At 41.9% G+C, this 24,923-nt stretch overlaps 2 protein-coding genes across 2 annotated transcripts in view; both read right to left on the bottom strand.

Annotated features, from left to right (window-relative positions):
• The window catches only part of LOC134527261 (mpv17-like protein), a 520,718-nt gene that overhangs the window by 110,076 nt on the left and 385,719 nt on the right, over positions 1–24,923 (bottom strand). The window lies entirely within an intron of this gene.
• Positions 9,679–14,203, bottom strand: LOC134527259 (uncharacterized). Its single transcript, XM_063359781.1, has 2 exons — positions 14,116–14,203; positions 9,679–13,866 (listed from the first exon to the last, which is right to left on the bottom strand). Exon 2 carries the CDS (start codon positions 12,117–12,119, stop codon positions 9,762–9,764), a length of 2,358 nt encoding a protein of 785 aa, XP_063215851.1. The 5' UTR covers positions 12,120–13,866; positions 14,116–14,203; the 3' UTR covers positions 9,679–9,761.

Genomic DNA, 24,923 nt, shown 5'->3' with positions numbered 1-24,923 from the left:
ATTGTTCACTGGAGTGTAGGAAAAATGCATGAATCCGTCCAACATTAAGTCAGGCTTCAGAGCTACACGGATTTACCCATTTAATCCTGACATTCTGCCTGATGAAGCATATGCACCCAGCTCCTTCACTGAAAAAACTAGCCTTCTTAATAGTGGGCCAGCACATGTAGAGTTACAGCGAGAAAACTCCAACCAGCGACCTGAGTGTTCAGGAGTGCCTATTTTACCATGTAATGAGGAAGAGGAATTGGTCCAGGAAGTACCTTTTTTACCATGTGATGAAGAAGAGGAATTGGTCCAGGAAGTACTGAGGAGACATAACACCGAAGGCAGCTCTGTTAACAGCACAAGTGATTCATTCAAAACTTTCTTGCCAACACCTCAAAAAGAAATTTCAAGAGCAGCAAAGAGGAAATCATCTCTAAACTGCAAGGCCATTCGCCTGAAAAATCTCTATTTTCAAGACCAAGTACAGAGCAGTCAAAGGAAGCTCCTGGTGCAAAAAGGAAAACTTCTCTCACGAAGGCAAATGTCTCAAGGCCAGGTGGGCGAAAGCTTGATGCTGGAAGACGCACAGACAGATTGCCCAAAGCTTCAACATCTGTCGCCGACCAAATACAAGAGTCATGGTACTGTGCTTTGTGCAAAGAAGAGAGAGTTATTGACATGCAAAAATGTAAGCTTTGTGAGAAATATCTCCATGAAGAATGTGTATGACTTACGGCTGATGACACTGATGAGTTTATTTGTCCATATTGTGAAAAATAAAATTAGACTTAATTTTAAACATCCATAATAATGTCATGAACACTTATATTTTAAATTAATCAATGGTTTGCCAGTTAATTTGTTTTTATAGCAGTTGTTGACAATTCATGTTAAACAATTTGTGACAATCACTAATGTCATTACCTATTCCTGTATACTATTCTTGAACCATGCATTTAGAATTTTTTTAAATTTAAAGTAAAGAAATAGATACCTATATTTCTACATATTGTAACCAGTCCAACTGTTTACAGTCATATTATTATTATTATTTTGATTATTATTGTAACATTAATTGTATATTTCATGAGCCGATCATATGTATGTAATTATTTTATTGTAAAGAGGACAACCAAAGTTTAACATATATAACACATCTAATTGCCAGAGACAACACACTTTTTAAATTCAGGGTCCTCTAAGCACTATTCTTTGGAAACTTTATTCATTTGCCTTAGTTCAGCACTCTTACACGCTAATGTCCAAGTTTTATTTCACTATGCAGATAATTTGGTTTGCTGATTTACCTATAGCTCCTTGGTTGCTAGGGACGAAAAATAAATACTGAGAAGGAAGAAGAGAGAGATGCCATCGCCATCTTGCAGCGGGAAGACGTTTCTCGGGCTGGGGCGAACCAAAGCCTTGGTTGCCGCCCGAGTAATTGAAGACTTGCGTCATCCGCGGTCATGTGCTATACAGAATTCTCCAAACTATGATTTGCGAGAATAGTTCTAGACTGAATAAGTCTCAGATAGGGAGTATCGGCGACATCTAGTGCCAACTTCCGCGTTGGTCCCGTTCGTCCCCGTAGTGGTTCCGGACGACTGATGTCAGCGCCAGCTACGATCGGCCACGACGTTTGGTGAGACCGATCCAAATTAAAACCGACTTTTTAGGACGAGAGGGAAGCCGATTCTTCTGCCAGACATCCAGCGATATCAGATCTTCGGTAGCTCGCCAATTTCAGCTTCCAGCATCCAGTGTTCCAGCATCGCGGTAGACCACCTGGAGGTCCTAGGAATAGAGCCTCAAGCCTCCGACAGCTTCTAGCTAGACCACGCATGGTAGTCGATGTGTTCCTGTAACCTCATTTACATTTACTTACTGACACATAGGTCTGACAAAAATGCTAACATACACTGTAAATGATTACTGAATTGCATGTTGACAGTTACTTCATGTCAATATCTAAGAACACATTAAAATCGCATGTGTTCCAGCTATTCCTATTTTATTTATGGTAAATGTCAATTACGTCTAAAACAGACCTGGTCATAGGTAATGCTAATTTTCACTCGTCACACAACACTACCAAATTTCTTTTTAATAATTACTCTCTTGACAGTAATATAATGCAGTGACGTGCTAGCTGGATTAGCAGTCTGGATAGTCACTCCAGCAGCAGCGTTCCTGAGATATACTGCGGAGAGAATAGGCGACAAAACCCTGAGAATATTTATATTTTATGGTAATAATTATTGGCAGTGTAGACTTTCACAATATCTACACCGCAAAACCCCGCGACAGTATCCGAGAATCGCGACAGTGGCACCCATTATCGTGGGGCTTGTACAATTGGCCACCCCATAACCACTGTGACCGACCAAGGAAGGGGAATACGCGACAATATTTTGAAGCAAGAAAATTTGTGTAGGCTACAAAAATAATTAATTTTATCTGTTATTATGGTTGAAATTTTTATTAAATTTAAGTAAAAATTATAGAAATAACATTTAACATCACTAGAGGCAATTTTCCAATATATAAAATTGAAATGTTTCAATCCATTTTATATTTATTTAAGTGAATAATATTTTTCACAGCTAAGTAAAACTTTAATAATATTTTATCTGCTTAAATCACGATTGTGTGTCTAATAGGCCATATAAGGAGCACTAGGCCATATTATGTCCACAATACAGATTCGCACAAAATGGAATTATTAAAAAATATACACATTGCAAAACACATCTTATAACAATTTTTGAGTACACAATATACTTCTCTACAGCACACATAAAATATTCACCTATTTAGTCATTGGTTTTGTGTGTAGGCACAACCAAACCTTAGCTAGGCCATATTCGGTGCACTTGTTATACGTCCAAAGGTGTCACCTGCCACATCACAAAGAAATAATTTTCGTAGCTTGGTAGGATTTAGGGTAACTTCGTAAATAACTATCGTAAAACCATTTCTCGTAAAACCGTTATCAGGAATAAAAGGACTAAAATATGAGTGTTTATGCGAGGTCAGTATTAAAATACTGCACTTTACAGCTCTTTTGGAAATAAATGACTGAGTTGAGTAACAGCATTAGCAATTGACTGAAGGTTATATTGAGAAACAAATTACAATTTAACCACAAATATTAGTATAAGTTTAAAGTCTTAAAAATACAGCCCTTGTGTGCGTCAATGTGCGTAGTGGAGTTTGACTATGTATGTAGTCACATTGTTTCGATTAGTTTCAATGTGTGTCACAATTTTGATGTTTGAGCAAAGGTCGATTGATTTTTCTTCTTCTATTCCGGGATGTATGGCGAAAAACCAACTTTTATTCAGTTTTGATTTCGGGAGACCGACCTAAAATGACATACTAGGATAAAATGACACACCAGGTGTTTTGGCTTTCTGCGCACAAGCAAGGTTGGCAGTAGTGGTGTTCTGCAAATGGCGTCGGTTTTGGTGGATGCGTAGCTGTGTGAGAACGGATAAAATAATATAAAGTCCCTGAAATAAATATTTGCATTGTGTGGGTGTTTGAATTAAAATTATTTGTAATATATATTTTGAATACAGTATTTTTTTTCATATGTTAGTGGGTATTTTGGCTATTTATTAAAATAAATATATTTTCACTAGCTGCCCGGCCCGGCTTTGCACGGTTGTATTTATGGGTGGGGGGGGGGGGGGGGGGGGAAATGAGACCAAATCTCCTATTTACAGTTATAATAAATGAAATAATATGAAAATTAATTAATTTTGACAAAAACTTAATACAATGCTTTGTAATGTACCGAAGAAAAAACGAATAGCACCGATGGTTTCCCGACTCTCAAGCACGCAACGTTGTCATGGAAACGAAGTACCCACTGTTTCCCGGGCTTAAACACCAATCAACATTGATAATCAGTTTATTATTAATTATAAATTATTAAGACTATTAATCGAAATAAAAACTACCCTATCTCTCAAGTTGGAAACAATTACACATAAATGCCAATTTTCATCGAAATCGGTTGACTTGGTAAAGAGTTCACTGGACCTTTTTAGAAATCAGATGTAGTTAGTAATTGTCTTCTTAATTTGAATAATTTATATCACTTTCAAATCCCGACCGACTTTGTTCTACCAGTGTATAGTTATTTACCTGTATATATCTAAAAATTGGTGGTCTGTATTTAATGAGTGATGAGGACTACACTAACAATGAAATAGTCGTTGCCATGGAGACGAATGAAGCATCAACAATGCTACAGCCGTTGCCGTGGTGATTTTCTGCCAACTCATACATACATCACATTAGAAAACTCTAAAATTATCAGATTAAGACCATTAATCGAAATAAAAACTATCCTATCTCTCAAGTTGGATCGAACTGCACATGGTGTGCGAATTTTATTATAATCGGTTAAGTGGTTTAGGAGTCCATTGAGGACAAACATTGTGACACGAGATTTATATATATTAAGAAGATTAAGTTACATCTGGATGGGTTAAAATTAGAGGTTAAACTATTCGTGCAAATTGGGTAAAATGACATACCACACATGAGGGTAAAATTACACAGTATGTCATTTTACCCGAATATCCGCGACATGTTTTCCGTGTGATGGCATGCATTCTTTTTTTGAATATATAATAAGTAGTATATGAATGGGGCTCCTGCGGCAGGATTCAGGATGTGGTGTCGGTGTCCGCCATCTTGGATTGTGACGTCACGGCGGCCATCTTGGATGACCTTGACCTTGACCTTTGGCCTTTACCTTGACCCCGGCGGCCATTTTGGATCCGCCATCTTGGATCCGCCATTTTGGATGACGTCATTTTGTTTTCTCGAACTTTCCGCCATTTTGAATTATGACGTCACCGTTGCAATTTCCGTTACGGCCGCCATCTTTAACTTTTTTATTTATTATCCGATTTTAATGCATTTTTTTTTAAAAATTATAAAAAAAATTAAAAATTATAAATTTAATAAAATATTTATAAAAAACGTACTTTTTAGACACGGAGTTCAGAGTCCTCGGTTCGACCCCGACGAGGTAAAAAAAAATGGCGACAGGCTCCTTCCTCAATGGTGGCTGCAGGCAGACTGACTTACCCCCACCACTTTTTTTTTCATAGCACATATATCTTTCCCCCCCCCCCACCCACCAATTTTTTTTATCGTAAAAAAACCAGCCACCAACACTACTGCTGCTGTTCTCCCACCCCTCCCTCCATCTCTCTCCCACCCCTACCCTCCTCCACCCCTAATTTGTGTAGAGTATAAATACAGCCATTGTCGGACCCGAGAAGCCTTCAGTTACCTGCAGTTCCTCGCGCGCACCAAAAGTCTATGGAGGTGGTAATGTTTGCTTGTGGCGCCAGCGGAGCAAAGATTTTGGCAGCCATCTTAGCATACGGTAAAGCGCGCACGCTTGAGGCACTGGATAAGGAGACGGAGTTGCCGTACTTACCTAAAGAGTTTCTCCTGGTCTACGCCCCTCAAGATACGTCTACAAGTTCCTGCCGGTGTACCTGCAGCAAGACCCAGACATTCAAGATTGTTCGCCGTGCACCGAGTGCGACAGAGGAAGCTCCAGCGTCCCCGACACACCGCACATGAAGTCATGGTGTAAGAAGCGGCGAGATGCGTGCAGGCAGCGGCAGCAGCAGCAGCCTAGATCCTGAGCGCCGTGCCGCAGTCACCATCTAGGTGCCACTCCAGCCTCGTCGTATTGTAACTGTGAGTAATGACAATATGACACTCTTTCTTGTCAACGTCCAGTGTCTTACGTCCCAAAAGGGACCCGTAGTGAAGCAACTGTCAGTGATGTCTATCATTGGAGGTGAAGAAACCAGGACTTATGAATACATCTTTAAACCTCCTTGCGACTGGTCGGAATTGGACAGATCCTCTCAACTCGAGAACCGTCGACTAACCTATGAAGTGAACGGGCTCTCGTGGAATGACGGTGATGTGGACTGTGACCAACTTGCGTCTGTGCTGTCGAACCTCGTTGAGCCGGAAGACTACGTTGTTTACGTTCGTGGTAATGAACAGAAACGTATTGTGAGTGATTTGTGCAGTGGCAAAGTAATCGATCTACGTAAACAAGGCAACTGTCCTGGCTTCAACAAACTGTTAAAGATGTAAGGAAACCAAATTGAAAAGTGCGATTAATTTTATAATGGTTTCCACTGTGCACATTGTAATAGCCAGTTACTGAAGCTGTGGCTCTATGAACATCCTTATTACTACAGTGAAGATTAAATATATATTTCTGATATTTGAAAATGTTTCCTATGTAAATGTCTGTTCTGTGTGTAGAATTGACGAATTTTATTTGTAAATAAAAAATGATTACCATTGTATTTATTTTATTCTTTTTTTAACCTTTAATATGGTTTTTTGTAATGTAAAGACTCTTAATTCCAACTTTCAACAAAAAACTTAAGTATGCAGAAAAAAATAATACTCGTTTTACTTTTTTTGCTGCAATGTATGTTCTCAATCATACATTATAAAATTTTTCTAATCACGAAAACCAAGGTATTAGTACTATAGAAATAAAACACAAAGTTAAAAAATTGTTATAGTTACATATATATTGTCGATAATATATATACATTTTTTTTTAATTTCATGTGTGAGAGTGTAGATTCGCAGATCTTTCTGTCAGCAGGCCACGCTCGTCCCGCCGCCGCTCCCTCTCTCCATCTCACCGGCTCCCTCTCCTCCTCACTTCGAATATCTCTCTCCATCGTAGCAACTGCTCACCTGCTAAATACTTAAATAGAATATTAGTCACTCAAACAAAAAGCTTGCATCGCAGCTCTCTGTGTTCGGAACAGGCTGGAGACCGTCACCGCTAAACAGGCTGGTCACGCACAAGTCCCTTGCCTCCATATGCAATATACATCACATATGTAGTCAAGTACTTATGAACAATGTCTCTATTTAGCCGTGGCCCATTACAACGATGCAAGCCTACCAGAAAGATCTACCATATTGACAAAAAGCAAGTGCTTAAATTTAACAATGTCACATACAAACGCTGAAATTGTCCAGTCACAACGACGTATCAACGCCGAAATTTTGCAAGTCAACGACTGTGGAACCCAGCGGCGTAACAGTCCAGCGGTGTCACACAACGCCGAAATCTTGCATGTCATCTACTGAGGAACCCAGCGGCGTAACAGTCCAGCGGTGTCACACAACGCCGAAATCTTGCATGTCATCGACTGAGGAACCCAGCGACGTAACCGTCCATCGTTGACACCATCGACATGAAACCATCGATTTAAGGAGCCCATCGACGCATAAAATCGCATATAAACACTTAAAACTCATCGGTGTAAAAACACAGCAGTGTAAAAAAATATATGTTTTACACCAAAAACTACGTAGGTGCATAAAACCAAAACAAACCAACCACCAACCATCCAACTAAAAAAGTAGCATCACAAACAACGAGGATGCAAAACACCAACACTTATATCCCAACCAACTTACCAAAAAACGTAGCACCACAAATTAACGTAGGTGCAAGACACCGACACTTCCAACCCATCCAACCAACCAAAAAACATAGCATCACAAACAACGATGATGAATAAAACCACCACTTCCAACCCAACCAACCAACCAAAAAACATAGCATCACAAACAAAGAGGATGCATAAAACCACCACTTCCAACCCAACCAACCAACCAAAAAAACGTAGCATCACAAACAACGATGATGCATAAAACCACCACTTCCAACCCAACCAACCAACCAAAAGCGCAGCACCACAAATTAACGTAGGTGCATAAAACCACCACTTCCATCCCAACCAACCATACAAAAAACATAGCATCACAAACAACGATGATGCATAAAACCACCACTTTCATCCCAACCATCCAACCAATAAAGTAGCACCACAAATTAACGTAGTTGCATAAAACCACCACTTCCAACCCAACCATCCAACCAAGAGAGTAGCATCGCAATCAACGAGGATGCAAGACCCACCACTTCCATCCCAACCAACCAACCAAAAAAGTAGCATCGCAAACAAAGAGGATGCATAAAACCACCACTTCCATCCCAACAATCCAACCAATAAAGTAGCATCAAAAACAACGAGGATGCATAAAACCACCACTTCCATCCCAACCAACCAACCAAAAAACGTAGCATCACAAACAACGAGGATGCAAGACAACACCACTTCCATCCCAACCAACCAACCAAAAAACATAGCATCGCAATCAACGAGGATGCAAGACACCACCACTTCCAACCCAACCAACCAACCAAAAAAGTAGCATCGCAAACAACGAGGATGCAAAACACCGCCACTTCCATCCCAACCAACCAACCAAAAAATGTAGCATCACAAACAACAGGGATGCAAGACAACACCACTTCCATCCCAACCAACCAACCAAAAAACGTAGCACCACAAACAACGAGGATGCAAGACACCACCACTTCCATCCCAACCATCCAACCAAAAAATGTAGCACCACAAATTAACGTAGGTGCAAGACACCACCACTTCCATCCCAACCAACCAACCAAAAAACATAGCATCGCAATCAACGAGGATGCAAGACACCACCACTTCCAACCCAACCAACCAACCAAAAAAGTAGCATCGCAAACAACGAGGATGCAAAACACCGCCACTTCCAACCCAACCAACCAACCAAAAAAGGTAGCACCACAAATTAACGTAGGTGCATAAAACCAAACCAACCAACCACCAACCATCCAACCAAAAAAGTAGCATCACAAACAACGAGGATGCAAAACACAAACACTTACATCCCATCCAACCAACCAAAAAATGTTGCATCGCAAACAACGATGATGCAAAACACCGCCACTTCCAACCCATCCAACCAACCAAAATACATAGCATCACAAACAACGATGATGCATAAAACCACCACTTCCAACCAACCAACCAACCAAAAAACGTAGCATCACAAACAACGAGGATGCATAAAACCACCACTTCCAACCCAACCAACCAACCAAAAAAACATAGCATTACAAACAACGATGATGCATAAAACCACCACTTCCAACCCAACCAACAAACCAAAAAACGTAGCATCGCAATCAACGATGATGCATAAAACCACCACTTCCATCCCAACCAACCAACCAAAAAAAGTAGCACCACAAACAACGAGGATGCAAAACACCACCACTTCCATTCCAACCAACCAACCAATAAAGTAGCATCGCAAACAACGAGGATGCATAAAACCACCACTTCCATCCCATCCAACCAACCAAGAATAAACGGTGCACCACAAATCAACGTAGGTGCAGAAAACCAACCAACATCCAACCGAGAAAATTCTGCACCACAAACAACGTAGGTGCATAACCACAACGAAGAAAAGCATTGCACCACAAACAACGATGCAAAGATCAAACAACGATAAATCCGACGTTGCATAATCCACCGACGAAGGCTATGTACACCTAATCAACAGAGACATGGGTGGCTACCTTGTGGCATCACTAGCGCCATACTCGTAACATATCTGTAGGTATTCCTGACGGACCTTGTCGGCTACCGTAGCGGTCCAGGGGTCCTCAAAGTCCACACCATGCTTCACCCCATCAGTGAATCCTACACGAAACGTACGAGCATAGTCACCAGTTTCAACATTTCATGTTATAGGTTCACTTGCTTTTTTTTTTTCTTTGTAAAATAAAAATATTGTACTATTTTGCAGACATATTTTGTATGTATAACTATTGAGCTACAATAGCATTATCCATTGTACCCATATGGTAACGTATGAATTCCGTCATCGCATATTATGCGTTTATCGTCGTGCCAACTAAGTGCCAATTTATTCATAGTTTCTGTGTACAATACCATTTGGTGCGACCTTATGGACCGGACTTGCGCACGCTTTGTTGTGTGGTGTTCCAGGACTTCAAGAAAATTTTCAAACGTAATTTTGTTCTTCACCACACATTTCTGAATTCCTTTAGCTCTCTTGGATATATTATCGTTATATTTATATGTATATAATTTTGCTCTGAGGCCGACAAACTCCTCCATCGCCACCCCATTGCACTCATCTTTGAATTTGCCCACCACTTTTTTATTGGTGGGCGAGTAGCAGGGGTGGTCAATGGGATACGCACTCGTGTCAAACACGCTCATGAGCGCAGAGTCGTCGGCGAGGTCCTGGTAAAAGTCGTGCGTTTTGATTTCATAGATGAAACTGTCCGTATCCATGTACGCCAGCGTGATGTTGTCTTTATATTTTACCTTCATGATGTCGTAATGGAAATTGTACATGAGCGTTTTGGACAACTCCAGGATGGCTAAACCAGCATATACAGGGCGGTCAAAGAGGATACTCTCATGCTGGAGTTTGATCAGAGCCAAGTTTCCATCGAGAACTGTCCTGTCCTGGAACGCTGGCTTTGCCACTACTTTCCGCAGTCTCTTCTCGCTGCATACGAGTTCCATCCGCTGCCTCTTCCTCTTTTGTTCTAATAGTTTACCAAAACATGCATAGTTTGCCAGCTTAAAAAATTCTTTTTCGAATTCATTGGAAGCATTCTGTCTCATAATCGTATTTTTTATAATGAAGGGCTTAATCCACGCACGCTGCTCAAATTCCAGAACTCGGTGTACTTTTGTGATTCGCAGTCCGTGCTGGAGAGCCTGCTTCAGGTTTCTATAATGTACTATGTAATTACTCTTTTTCTCGAGCGTCGTCATTAATTTAGGCTGACGCGAGCCGGGCGGGCACTTGTTGACGGGCAGGAACGGCAGGTCCTTGTGCTCGTCATGCAGGGCGGATGGGTACTCAACATTCACTTGTAGGATGTACCCCATCCGCCCCTCGTCCGGTATGCTCATGACGTCAATGTCCGTGCCCGCCCACCTGAAGCCGCTGGCGGGAAGAGGCAGGGACATGGCCCATCCATAGAGGTTGTTGGCGTCCAGGTACATGACGTGGGTTGATGACTGGCTGGGATCGTAGGTGCGGGGAAGGCAAACGTTGTTGGCCTTACAGTGGCGCTTGACCACTTGAGCAACCCCGCCCCTGATCCCAGCTTCGACGAACATGTGCATGTCGTAGTCTGTCATCAACTCCAGCTGTACCTTTGTATGCTTTAGCATTGCATCGAACGTGAAACCTGGCGCGCTGACGTAGTGGCTGCAGTCGATGCCGTAGGTCTTGAGGCAGAGCTGTCGAAAGTTTTCGAACACATCCGTCATCAGCAGCACGTCCGTCTTGAGGTAGACGTCGCTGTATTCGCCCAGGGTCACGCAGCCGAACTCGCTCCACACTGCCTGCGCATGACTGTATTCTGCATCGCTTATATGGCTGTCATTTAATATATTGAAAAACTCCTCTTTCGCAGGCAGTTGTGGCTCGTCAAGTTTTTCCCAGCAGTTCACGTAGTCGTAGGGGAACACACCTTTTCTTGTCACAAGATTCAATTCATTTTGGGTGAAGAATTTTGATGTTTCAACGAATTTGTCGGCTGGCAGGTACGACGCGAGGGACGCCAAACTTCGTGCCATGAACCTGAATGTATCGATAAACTGCACTGAAAATTTGTTACCCAGATTCTTAGAGAATGTAATCATTTTCTCTTGCGTGTGGGGAATAATAAATATATCCTTGTTGTCGTAGCCCAGTTTCTTGATGATAAACATTTCGTCATAGCTGAGGTTGTGGAAGTACACAACAAGCTTCTTGGGCCGCCTGCGCAGGAGATTGCAGCTGTTGCAGGCGGCACCAAGATACTTACCACTAAAATGGTCGTGGTCTCTGACCTTGCGGTTGTCGGATGTGAAGACCTTGTTGCAGTAGCAGCACTGATGGGCTGCGACGAAGCTGACATATTCTTGAGTCGTCAGCGACGTCATTGGCAGGCTTGTCTCGTATATGTCCTTAACCTTTTTACCAATGTCAACAATGGTCTCCACGAAATTTGCCTCAGCATCGGGACCCCTGTACAGAATTGGCTCTTGCGGCAGCGAGGTGGTGAGTGTGGCTGGGATTATATCGTTGTCGACTTTCACATATATACAGTAACTAAGGCTTCGTGTTTCTGGTAGGCCTGTGTGATCGATTGCTGGGGGTCCGGCTGGCATGATGAGATGGGCACGAGCATGGCCTCAAAGTCCGCGTAAACGACGATGGGCATCTTTGACATGTGGTGGAAGTTTTTAAATTCCAGGACTGGGGGCTTGCCGTTCTTTTCTGGCTTCGGCATCTCGACGCGCACGGGAGCATGGGTGTTGCAGAATATCTTGTGCGCGTCGAGACACTGCTGCCCTGTCAGTCCTGAATCTCGTGGCAAATCGTGATAGTACGTAAAACATCTCTTACACACATTAATTTTTTCTTTGTGGGCGGTGATTTGGGGCCTGACGAGTCTTGAGAAATTTTTTATGTAACAAAAGTGCGAGTTCTTATCTTCGGACGTTAGCAACAGGAGGTCGAAATGGTGTTGCTTTTCCTCCTTCCCCACACGCACTGGCGCGATCTTGTCGTTCTCATCGATGCTGTAGATGTTGACAGACACTTCGAGATTGTTCCTCTCAAACACTTTGATTTGGTGGAGGGGGGTGGGTAACTCCAGTCCTGAAAAATCAAATTTACCTTGAAGCTCACGGTATCGATGGTCGACTCGGTTGACACGTTCCCCCTCCACGTACCACGCCAGTATGGCCCACTTGAAGCACTCGTTATCTTCCAGGTTCATGGGATTTATGCATGCTTTCCTGTTCTTGATTGTGGATGGTAGATCAATGTAGGAGGAGACTCACAGTGGTACTAACTTGTTGAAACGTAGCTGAATTTTTTTTACTGAAGACAGATCCACCCCGAGCCTCTACTGACATATTCGTCTTCCTCCCTACATATTTTCTCAATGCATTCCGTTACTGCCTCTTCAATGTCACTCTCTTCATAGATGGGTATATTCTTTGTCTTGAATGCCCTCTTGTCTACACCTTCATCGAAGGGAGCGGGCTTGGCATAATCACATTCAAGCCAAACATTGAACTTTACTAGGCCATTCTCACGTACTTCCTGGGAAATGCGATCGATAAATTTTATTTTTCATTTCACCCAGGTACGTGCAAATATCTTTGGTCGCACCAATGTTGACTGGCACTAACGTTTTCAAATTTCTGCGGAACGCACTCTCCGCCTCAACAAACCCGGAACCGACTGCCCCCAAGTCAACCTGAGCCTGGTCAGGCGCTTGCGCCTCCAAGTCTCGCTGTGCCTGGTCGGGCACACTCCTCACGTATTGCGGACGAGTGCTGGGGCCGGGCTGTTGCAGGCCAGAGGAGTCGTCCATGCGCTGTCTCTTAGCGGCCTGAGGAGCCAGGCCCTTGCACGTCTTGATGTACGTCAATAAATTATCTTTACGTGTGAATTTGCCCTGGCACTTTACGCATGTATAGCTCATACGGCCAGGATTGAACAGGCACTGGCTCTTTTCGTGGCGTCTGGCTTCATGGCTATATTTGAAATGCTGCCCGCAGTGAATGCACCTCGAGCCTGAGCTTTGCTCGACCGTGCCCTCACATGTTCGAATGTGGCGGGCCAAACTGTCTTTGCGGCTTGTTTTCTTACCATAGATATGACATTGGCTGGTGGTAGTACAGCCGGGATTTGCCTGGCACGCACGTTCATGCCGTCTGGCACTATGGCTAACAGTAAATAACTTGCCACAGTATGCACACCCATTCCCTGATGACGGTGCACATACCTGAGATGACACAAGCTGGCTGGTCCCCGAGGTCGAGGGCTGGACGGCTCCCGTGGTCGAGGGCTGGCCGGCTGACGCGGGAATTCCAGTCAAAGTCCTCTTCATGTTGATGGAGTCTGTAACATGAGCAGATAAATTATAGTAATATACTTTATCTAAATAGTTCCACCATTAAATTTTGAAACTGAAGTAATGAATGATTAAAGTTTATATGTTTGTGATTAACATGTTGATTAAATTTATTTGTCAAGTATAACTAAAAAATAAAATTTCAAGTACAAAGGCTTTCGCGCGCACAAACTCTAACACACAGACATGTACATGTATACAAGCAAAAGTTGAAATTTAAAAAAAATTCAACTCACCGGACGAAAACAGGAACGTCTCTGGGTGCACTGCACGCACGTACAACGAGGAGGGCCGGAACGCTTGCAGCACACGCTGGTCGCAGGAACCTGTAACGCAGAAAAGGAACCGCCTGGTTTAGCACTCGATGATTTTTTCAAGACAGCGCAAAGACACTGATGTACAAATATTTTTGTTTTATGTACGGACCGGAAACGCGACAGAACTACACGGAACTCCAGAGGGCAGACAGGCGTTCTCCAAGCGGATCACACTCGAAAGTAGCTCGACGCAAGGAGAAGCACTGAATACCTGCAACACATACATACTATGATAAGTAATTGTAGAAATAATGAAAATGGTCGTGTTATGCGTCTACGGATAGGTAGCGTGTAATATTTCTATACTTTTTTTCATTTAGCAGTAAAAAATTATAAGTTACTGTTATTAATATTGGTAAATGAACTCTTTTGTAAAAAAATCGTAAACTTTAAATGTAACATTACCAAGACTCTATTTATCGAAATACCTTTATTATTATTATTTTCCACTGTGAATAATAATATAAACTACTAGTGTAATCATTTAGCACGTCAGGGGATTTAGGCGCGCCATGCGACACGCGTAGGAATTACGTCAGCTGGTGGCCACAGATGCAGCGTAAGGACGCGAGCGTTCCGTGTGCGAAGAGGGATCGGAGGGAGGGAGGGAGGGAGAGCGCGCGATTCCCCCACCCGCGCAAGCCGCCATTTCATCACGACAACTCAAGCTGCACGGAGCTCCTGCCAGTCCTCTATCTCTCTCGTACGTCATCCATCTAGTTTCAAGCTAAGTCGTACGTGCATGAATAATAACAAACATGTATGCCAGGAAAAAATGTTATTTCAAAATAAAAAAATTACTGCAACTGAAGGCACTAATAATTTCGACACGGAAAAATGTAAGTAGTATAGGAATGGGGCTACTAGATCAGGATGCAGGATGTGGTGTCTGTGGTGTTTTCCGCCATCTTGGATTGTGACGTCACGGCAGCCATCTTGGATGGTTGTGACCTTGACCTTTGACCTTGACCTTGAATTTGATCCTCAAAATCCGCCAAAATTGGGCAAAATTTGCCCAAAATTCCTCAAAAATCGCCAAAATTTCCATTTCTGTGGAAAAAAGTTCCGCCAAAAAATTTCAAAAAATTCCACAAATTAAAAATTTACCTTTTCGAGGGAAAAATTTCCCGTTTCGAGGGAAAAATTCCCGTTTTTAGTCCTTAAAAATCCCAGCGGCTGAAAATTCCTAAAACTGGCTTAAGCATCCTTAACTCAAGCCTCAGTTAAGCCATTTCTAGGAATAAGGATGTCATGGCAGCCATTTTGAAATATGACGTCACCGTTGCAATTTCCGTTACGCCCGCCATCTTTAAAATCTTCATTTACTATCCGATTTTAATGAATTTTTTTAAAATTTATAAAAAAATTCAATTAATAAAATTTTAATAAAAAATATTTAAAAAACATACGTTAACGACACGGAGCTCGGAGTCCTCGGTTCGAACCCGACGAGGTCAAAAAAAAAATAAAAATGGCGACAGATCCTTCCACCACGGAAGTCACCTACAGACTAACCTACCACGACTTTTTATCATCATCTAGTATGACGTCATGGCCGCCATCTTGTCTTCGATGCTGGAGACCACCATCTTGTTTTCGGCTGCTAGAGTACGCTGACGCCATGTTAGTTTAGTTCTTATCCGCTAGAGTGCAGTAATCATTTATTATTGCTGTGACACCCGCCATCTTGTCATCTGGCCGCCATCTTGAAAATCCGTAATTATTTAGCTAGAAATTCGGGAAAAATTCCAAAATTCATCAAAAAAATCACTCATTAATTTACAGATTGATTCGATCAGTTTCAGTCCTTGGTTCGATACCCGATCGATGCAATAATGTTTAATTTTATGAAAAAATAACTTCAATAACTTCAATAAGCCACGTTCAACATTCTTAAAGAGACATTAAAACCTTTACTTTCATCATCATCCTATAAGCCACCAACACCAACATATTGGTAATTCATAATTTTAATGCTAGAGATTCGGGAAAAAGTTCAGATATCATTAAATAAATTCCCAATCAATGTACTGATTAATTAGATCGACTAAGGTCCTTGGCACGATCCTGGACGATGAAATAAATATCAATTTAACATAATAGTAACAGGTTCGAGAAATAAAACACCACAAAGTCTTTTACAAACATAATATTTATTACACAATTTCTATTCTACTACACGAACACTTACGAAAGCCAGCAAATTTACAATCATTTAGTTCCGCAGCGGTGTGAAATGACTAATTCTTAGCTCCAATCGGTTTATACTAGAAAGAGTCCAGCCAGAACCTTTACAGACATAGTCCACCTCTTCTTGACAGAGTTTCTGGATACCGTTTTTAACAGTTTGCTTCACATCGTTAGAACTGTAAATTACTGCAGCCGATGTCTTGAATGCACACTTCTTCACTTTGTCATCGAACGGATATGGCTTTCCATATATACAGTCCAACCACAAGTTATATTTCAAAGGTCCGTTTGTTGCTACATCATCAGTAAGCTGATTGATTATCTTCTGTCTGATATCGTCAAGAAAATTACAAATGTCCTTCGACTCACCGAACGTATTTAGATAATAGTAGTCTTTCAACGTTCCACGAAATGCAGACTGCGCCAAGTAGAAGCCATTATCGTTCACTTGTAATGCTCCGAACACAGTCTTAGGTTTAGTTCCATGTTCAGACGTCATAACAATCGGTTGCTGGGCATCTGTTCTTTTGGTTGTACGCTTTCGTGTCTCCAATCTAAAGCGAGGAGTCGAAATGTCGGCAGGTAGTTCAACAGTAGGAGCACAGACTCCACCTTTACATTTTTTCGCATGATGTCGCAAACTGTCAATTCGAGTAAACCATTTAAGGCACTCATCACATCGAAACTTCATGCGAGAAGGATTCTTCGTACATTTGCTCCGCTCATGTCTTCGTGCATCATGGGAAAATGCGAACGACGTATCACAGTAACTGCAAGGATACCGTGGTGATGAAGACGATCCTTTCAGACCCGATCCAGATCCAGACGTTGCAACAGTAGTACCATTTCCAGGCATTCTCTTATGCACATCGATGCATCGTTGTTGCGACGAAACCTTTACTTTCTGCCGCACAGCAGGACCTTTGCATGCCTTCATGTGCGTTTTCATATTATCTTTTCTGGCAAACTGCTTATGACATTTCTCACAAACAAACATTTTACGATATAGGTTCTTGACACATTCGCTCCTCTCGTGTCGTCGAGCATTGCTGCTGTTTGAGAAAATCTTGTCACAGTAACAACACCGATGTTCGTTAGTTGTTGTCGATTCGGCATCCATTGAAGCCTCCATCGAGGGCGAAACGAAGTTCGTCGAGTTTTCCTGCACAGCCAGCACTACCGGCATTAAAGTCTCTTCTGCTGGTGGTATCGCGTCTGATGAAGTCTCCTCCAGTGTTGTCACCGTGGTTGTCAACGGAATCTGCTCCTTCTCCGTCGTAGCTGTCGTCAAGGTTCCCGTAGTCGACGGTACAACCTCCATCGAGTTCGACGTTAAAGACGGTAAAGATGCCATCGAGGTCTCAAGAACAGATAATTGACACGACTTATGCACCAGAAGAAACAAACTAGACGATCCTTACACCGCCGACGTCAGTAACAAACTGAGCGATCTACTGTCTAGGACTCGCTTATATACATGCACCGTATGGAATAATACGCTAGTCAAATCAAGAACCATGTACAATAATACTAGAGTCAAATCTACAAAATTAAAAAAGAGGATCATTTGATCGAAAAAAAAAATTCGATCTCTCCAATATACGCCAGGCTCCAAGAGCTACAATTCACGTCATCAGATCCATCTACATTTTGCTCCTATGCTTCAATTGACCATTAGCTGCAAGTTCTCCAACAGCTCCATCAGCTCCAACACGTAATGTACGCAATGTACGCGCAATACATGCATCTGATGGTTTTCTCCGAGTGCTTCTGGTTACTGATGAGGAATTGATCTCTGCATAAAGAATTTTTACTTAATGAGTCATGTCATTTTTTATTCAAGGTTGCATTTAATTATTGAAATTCTGCCAATAAATCAGCACTTGTAAATTTTTATCAGGTGGAAATTTAAAAAAATATATCATTATTCAGTCAAATAATCTCTGAGAAATCTAAGAAGCACTAACAGGATGGACGAACTTCCTTCTCCTTGGTGTCTAGCGAAGCCCTCCTTCTTTTGCGATCGTTAGTGAGCATCCCGCATCCCACATAAAATAACTAATTAATATTCACCTGCAAGCAACACGTGGCTACATCTGTTGATGACAGCCAGAACTACTTGCATCAATTTGCTTTGCATTAGATAACCTAACTCTCACCACTGAGTGGTGCTATTGTAATCAGTTAGAGTCATGTAGTCTCGTAGCCATGTAGCCTCGTGTCCTGGAAGCTTCGTAGTCCTGTAGCCTCGCAGTCTCGTAACCTTGTGTTCTGGAAGCTTCGTAAACATGATGCATTGGAACCTCGTAGACCTGTAGCTACGTAACAAAGTATCCATGGAATCATATAACATAATGCTGTTGGAGCAGTGGGAGCAAAAGAGAAAATGCCGACGAAGACAGATGCGATAATTGGAGCCTTTTGAAGCATTTGGAGCTGTGTTAAGCATTTGGAGCCTTTTGGAGCTGTCAAGCATTTGGAGGCTGTTTGGAGCATTTGGAGCCATTTGGAGCATTTGGAGCTGCCAAGCATTTGGAGCCATTTGGAGCTGTGTTAAGCATTTGGAGGCTGTTGGAGCATTTGGAGCCTTTTTTTGGAGCTGTTGGAGCATTTGGAGCTGCTGGAGACATTTGGAGCTGTCAAGCATTTGGAGGCCGTTTGGAGCATTTGGAGCCATTTGGAGCTGTGTTATGCATTTGGAGGCCGTTTGGAGCATCTGGAGCCATTTGGAGCTGTGTTATGCATTTGGAGCTGTCAAGCATTTGGAGCCATTTGGAGCTGTGTTAAGCATTTGGAGCCTTTTTTTTGGAGCTGTTGGAGCATTTGGAGCTGCTGGAGACATTTGGAGCTGTCAAGCATTTGGAGGCTATTGGAGCATTTGGAGCCTTTTTTTGGAGCTGTGTTAAGCATTTGGAGGCTGTTGGACCTGTTGGAGCCATTTGGAGCTGATGAAGATAAGAAGTAGTCAAGTACTCGTGTACACTTGTAGTCCTGTATTCTCGCAGTCTCGTAAACTTATGTTCTAGAAGCTTCGTAGCTCTGTAGCCTCGCAGTCTCGTAAGCTTGAATACCCGTAGTCACGTAGTCTCGTTACCTCATGGCTCGTAGTCGCGTAGTCATGATGGCTTGGAGCCTCGTATACTTGTAGCTACGTAGCCAAGTAGCCTCGTTGACTTGTAGCTATGTAAACAAACAGTCATGTAATCTTATAACATAATGCTGCTGAAGTAGTTGGAGCTTTGTACACTTGAAGGTAGTTGGAGGAGTCTTGTACACTCGTAGAATTGTAGTCTCATAGTCTCTTAGAGTCGTAGCATTCTAACCAAATATCATTGGAGCTGATGAACCAAAAGGCTGTTGGAGCCAATGACTGTTGGAGGCAATGACTGTTGGAGCCAATGACTGTTGGAGCCAATGACTGTTGGAGTCGATGGCTAATGGAAATATAAACTGTTGGATTCATAGACTGTTGGAGAGATTATATCCTAACTTATCATTGACGATCGTATCCTACCAAGTTGAATGAACGAGAGAATGTGCCTCCTTTTCGTTAAATGAGCTTTCGTTTTATAGAATTTCCGTCCAAACGTGCTTCGTTTTCATTAAATGCTTGTCCTGCGCGAACGAAGCGTAGTCATTGTGTGTACATTGCATATATTGTGTACATTGCGTACATTGCGTGTACTTTGCGTAAATTGCGTGTACGTTCCGTTTCCTGTGTGTACTGTGTGTACATTCCGTTTCCTGTGTGTACTGTGTGTACGTTCTGTTTCCTGTGTGTACTGTGTGTACGTTCAGTTTCCTGTGTGTACTGTGTGTACGTTCCGTTTTCTGTGTGTACTGTGTGTACGTTCCGTTTCCTGTGTGTACTGTGTGATCATTACATTTATTGTACGTAAATTGCATGTATTGCGCGTACATTGCGTACATTACGTGTTGGAGCTGATGGAGCTGTTGGAGAACTTGCAGCTAATGGTCAATTGAAGCATAGGAGCAAAATGTAGATGGATCTGATGACGTGAATTGTAGCTCTTGGAGCCTGGCGTATATTGGAGAGATCGAATTTTTTTTTTCGATCAAATGATCCTCTTTTTTAATTTTGTAGATTTGACTCTAGTATTATTGTACATGGTTCTTGATTTGACTAGCGTATTATTCCATACGGTGCATGTATATAAGCGAGTCCTAGACAGTAGATCGCTCAGTTTGTTACTGACGTCGGCGGTGTAAGGATCGTCTAGTTTGTTTCTTCTGGTGCATAAGTCGTGTCAATTATCTGTTCTTGAGACCTCGATGGCATCTTTACCGTCTTTAACGTCGAACTCGATGGAGGTTGTACCGTCGACTACGGGAACCTTGACGACAGCTACGACGGAGAAGGAGCATATTCCGTTGACAACCACGGTGACAACACTGGAGGAGACTTCATCAGACGCGATACCACCAGCAGAAGAGACTTTAATGCCGGTATTGCTGGCTGTGCAGGAAAACTCGACGAACTTCGTTTCGCCCTCGATGGAGGCTTCGATGGATGCCGAATCGACAACAACTAACGAACATCGGTGTTGTTACTGTGACAAGATTTTCTCAAACAGCAGCAATGCTCGACGACACGAGAGGAGCGAATGTATCAAGAACCTATATCGTAAAATGTTTGTTTGTGAGAAATGTCATAAGCAGTTTGCCAGAAAAGATAATATGAAAACGCACATGAAGGCATGCAAAGGTCCTGCTGTGCGGCAGAAAGTAAAGGTTTCGTCGCAACAACGATGCATCGATGTGCATAAGAGAATGCCTGGAAATGGTACTACTGTTGCAACGTCTGGATCTGGATCGGGTCTGAAAGGATCGTCTTCATCACCACGGTATCCTTGCAGTTACTGTGATACGTCGTTCGCATTTTCCCATGATGCACGAAGACATGAGCGGAGCAAATGTACGAAGAATCCTTCTCGCATGAAGTTTCGATGTGATGAGTGCCTTAAATGGTTTACTCGAATTGACAGTTTGCGACATCATGCGAAAAAATGTAAAGGTGGAGTCTGTGCTCCTACTGTTGAACTACCTGCCGACATTTCGACTCCTCGCTTTAGATTGGAGACACGAAAGCGTACAACCAAAAGAACAGATGCCCAGCAACCGATTGTTATGAGGTCTGAACATGGAACTAAACCTAAGACTGTGTTCGGAGCATTACAAGTGAACGATAATGGCTTCTACTTGGCGCAGTCTGCATTTCGTGGAACATTGAAAGACTACTATTATCTAAATACGTTCGGTGAGTCGAAGGACATTTGTAATTTTCTTGACGATATCAGACAGAAGATAATCAATCAGCTTACTGATGATGTAGCAACAAACGGACCTTTGAAATATAACTTGTGGTTGGACTGTATATATGGAAAGCCATATCCGTTCGATGACAAAGTGAAGAAGTGTGCATTCAAGACATCGGCTGCAGTAATTTACAGTTCTAACGATGTGAAGCAAACTGTTAAAAACGGTATCCAGAAACTCTGTCAAGAAGAGGTGGACTATGTCTGTAAAGGTTCTGGCTGGACTCTTTCTAGTATAAACCGATTGGAGCTAAGAATTAGTCATTTCACACCGCTGCGGAACTAAATGATTGTAAATTTGCTGACTTTCGTAAGTGTTCGTGTAGTAGAATAGAAATTGTGTAATAAATATTATGTTTGTAAAAGACTTTGTGGTGTTTTATTTCTCGAACCTGTTACTATTATGTTAAATTGATATTTTTTTCATCGTCCAGGATCGTGCCAAGGACCTTAGTCGATCTAATTAATCAGTACATTGATTGGAAATTTATTTAATGATATCTGAACTTTTTCCCGAATCTCTAGCATTTAAATTATGAATTACCAATATGTTGGTGTTGGTGGCTTATAGGATGATGATGACAGTAAAGGTTTTAATGTCTCTTTAAGAATGTTGAACGTGGCTTATTGAAGTTATTATTTTTTCATAAAATTAAACATTATTGCATCGATCGGGTATCGAACCAAGGACTGAAACTGATCGAATCAATCTGTAAATTAATGAGTGATTTTTTTGATGAATTTTGGAATTTTTCCCGAATTTCTAGCTAAGTAATCACGGATTTTCAAGATGGCGGCCAGATGACAAGATTGCGGGTGTCACAGCAATAATAAATGATTACTGCACTCTAGCGGATAAGAACTAAACTAACATGGCGTCAGCGTACTCTAGCAGCCGAAAACAAGATGGTGGTCTCCAGCATCGAAGACAAGATGGCGGCCATGACGTCATACTAGATGATGATAAAAAGTGGTGGTAGGTTAGTCTGTAGGTGACTTCCGTGGTGGAAGGATCTGTCGCCATTTTTTTTTTTTTTGACCTCGTCGGGTTCGAACCGAGGACTCCGAGCTCCGTGTCGTTAACGTATGTTTTTTAAATATTTTTTATTAAAATTTTATTAATTGAATTTTTTTATAAATTTTAAAAAAATTCATTAAAATCGGATAGTAAATGAAGATTTTAAAGATGGCGGGCGTAACGGAAATTGCAACGGTGACGTCATATTTCAAAATGGCTGCCATGACATCCTTATTCCTAGAAATGGCTTAACTGAGGCTTGAGTTAAGGATGCTTAAGCCAGTTTTAGGAATTTTCAGCCGCTGGGATTTTTAAGGACTAAAAACGGGAATTTTTCCCTCGAAACGGGAAATTTTTCCCTCGAAAAGATAAATTTTTAATTTGTGGAATTTTTTGAAATTTTTTGGCGGAACTTTTTTCCACAGAAATGGAAATTTTGGCGATTTTTGAGGAATTTTGGGCAAATTTTGCCCAATTTTGGCGGATTTTGAGGATCAAATTCAAGGTCAAGGTCAAAGGTCAAGGTCACAACCATCCAAGATGGCTGCCGTGACGTCACAATCCAAGATGGCGGAAAACACCACAGACACCACATCCTGCATCCTGATCTAGTAGCCCCATTCCTATACTACTAATGTAATTTAGGTTGCTAACACTTTTTATACAAACACAAACGTGAACGCTTCGGAACTAACGTGACAAGTAGTTTATTTTAATCATTCATAGTCGTGAACCTAATTACATGTTACAAATTCACCTGATGTACATGTCATTTCAAAGATGACAACTGTAAAACTAATAACACGAATAGATTTCGTACATTGAACCTAATCTCGCTGCAATGATTAAATTTACAATCCAATAATATTCTTGTCAGACATAATTCCAAGATGACTACTACGTTTAATTCTTGTTTGCGCATCGAAACTAGTGAGCCGAGAAAGGAACGCGCACGTAAGAGATTTTTTTTTCTCCCGCGTCCTTGCCCCTCTAACCCAGTTGAACATCTGCGGAAAAATTTTTAAAGTTACAATTTAGGGAGAAGTTGTACTTACCAAGTTGCTGGAGTCAAAGAGTGTGAAGGCAGGATATTCGCAAACAAACTCAGCCAAACGCATCCGGACGCAGAAGCAGAAGTGACTCTCCCGTGCTCGTGACCGTTAATTTATTCGTAAATTCCCCTTGATCACAGGCTCCAGCCAATCAGGGTCCGCGATAACTGCAGCATGGTCAGCACTATTTTTGAATTATTGGGAGGGTTGAGGGAAAAGTGGGAGGAGCGAATGTGGTACGGAAATCAGGAGGGGGACAGGAAATGTTGCCTGTTTGGTGGGGGGATACTCACTAGCCAATCAGAATCATTCAGCTCCTGGCAGCTGGAAGAGTCGCCATGTGAATTGCCATGCTCCAGAAGAAATAATTACCAACTTATTGAAAAATGATATATTATGACACTTTATAGATTAGGTTAATTTCATCACTTTCGTATTTAAATAATAATTTACTGAAAAATAATAAATACATTTTTTTTTTAATTCTTCAACACATTATTTTTTTTAACCAAATTTTACTAACTTGTAGGTATTTTAATGAGGCCTTCGTGCTACGTATAGATTTATATGAAATGACAAAGTAAATAAAAACACGATATTAAAATTATGTACTCTATTTTTTATTTATTTATTTCAAAACATCTAACAAGGCGGAGAGTACAGAACACAGGGCGCTACGAATGGTTTTTACAGAATCAAATTCGTAAAAGTCCGTAGCATTATCACTGTAGATCTGTGGCGTAACGAAGCTCAATCCTCGTTTCTTGATGCTGCGACGACGTGTCCTAGTCTTGGGTTTGGAAGCCTTGAGTTCAGGTCTGGACAGGTCGCTGCGCTTCGAAGCCGCGAGTTTGGACGGGTCGCTGCGTCTCGTAGACATGGGTTTGGACTGTTCACTGCAGTCCAGGGTGCCGGGAACGATACCGCTACAGTCTTCTGCCGTGCAGTCGGATGCGTGTAGAGTCTTGTGGAGAATTTCTTCTGTGCCGCATGGAAGTACGGTTGTCGGTCTGAGGTTAAACACGACGCACGTATCCGGACCGGTACAGTTTATTTGTTGTTGGGATGGTTCGTAACTGCGTGGCGAATGAGCCATTAGGAAATGCAATACTCCACCGTAACAGATTTCCG

The sequence above is a fragment of the Bacillus rossius genome, chromosome 1 (assembly GCF_032445375.1).
Source record: "Bacillus rossius redtenbacheri isolate Brsri chromosome 1, Brsri_v3, whole genome shotgun sequence".
Classification (NCBI taxonomy): Eukaryota; Metazoa; Arthropoda; class Insecta; order Phasmatodea; family Bacillidae; genus Bacillus; species Bacillus rossius.
The sequence above is the reverse complement of the archived record's forward strand: the minus strand, read 5'-3'. Positions and strand labels throughout refer to the sequence as shown.

What these genes read in the sequence shown, in the direction of transcription:
- LOC134527259 (XM_063359781.1), bottom strand. Translation starts at nt 12,119, where the DNA reads ATGCCAGCCGGACCCCCAGCAATCGATCACACAGGCCTACCAGAAACA.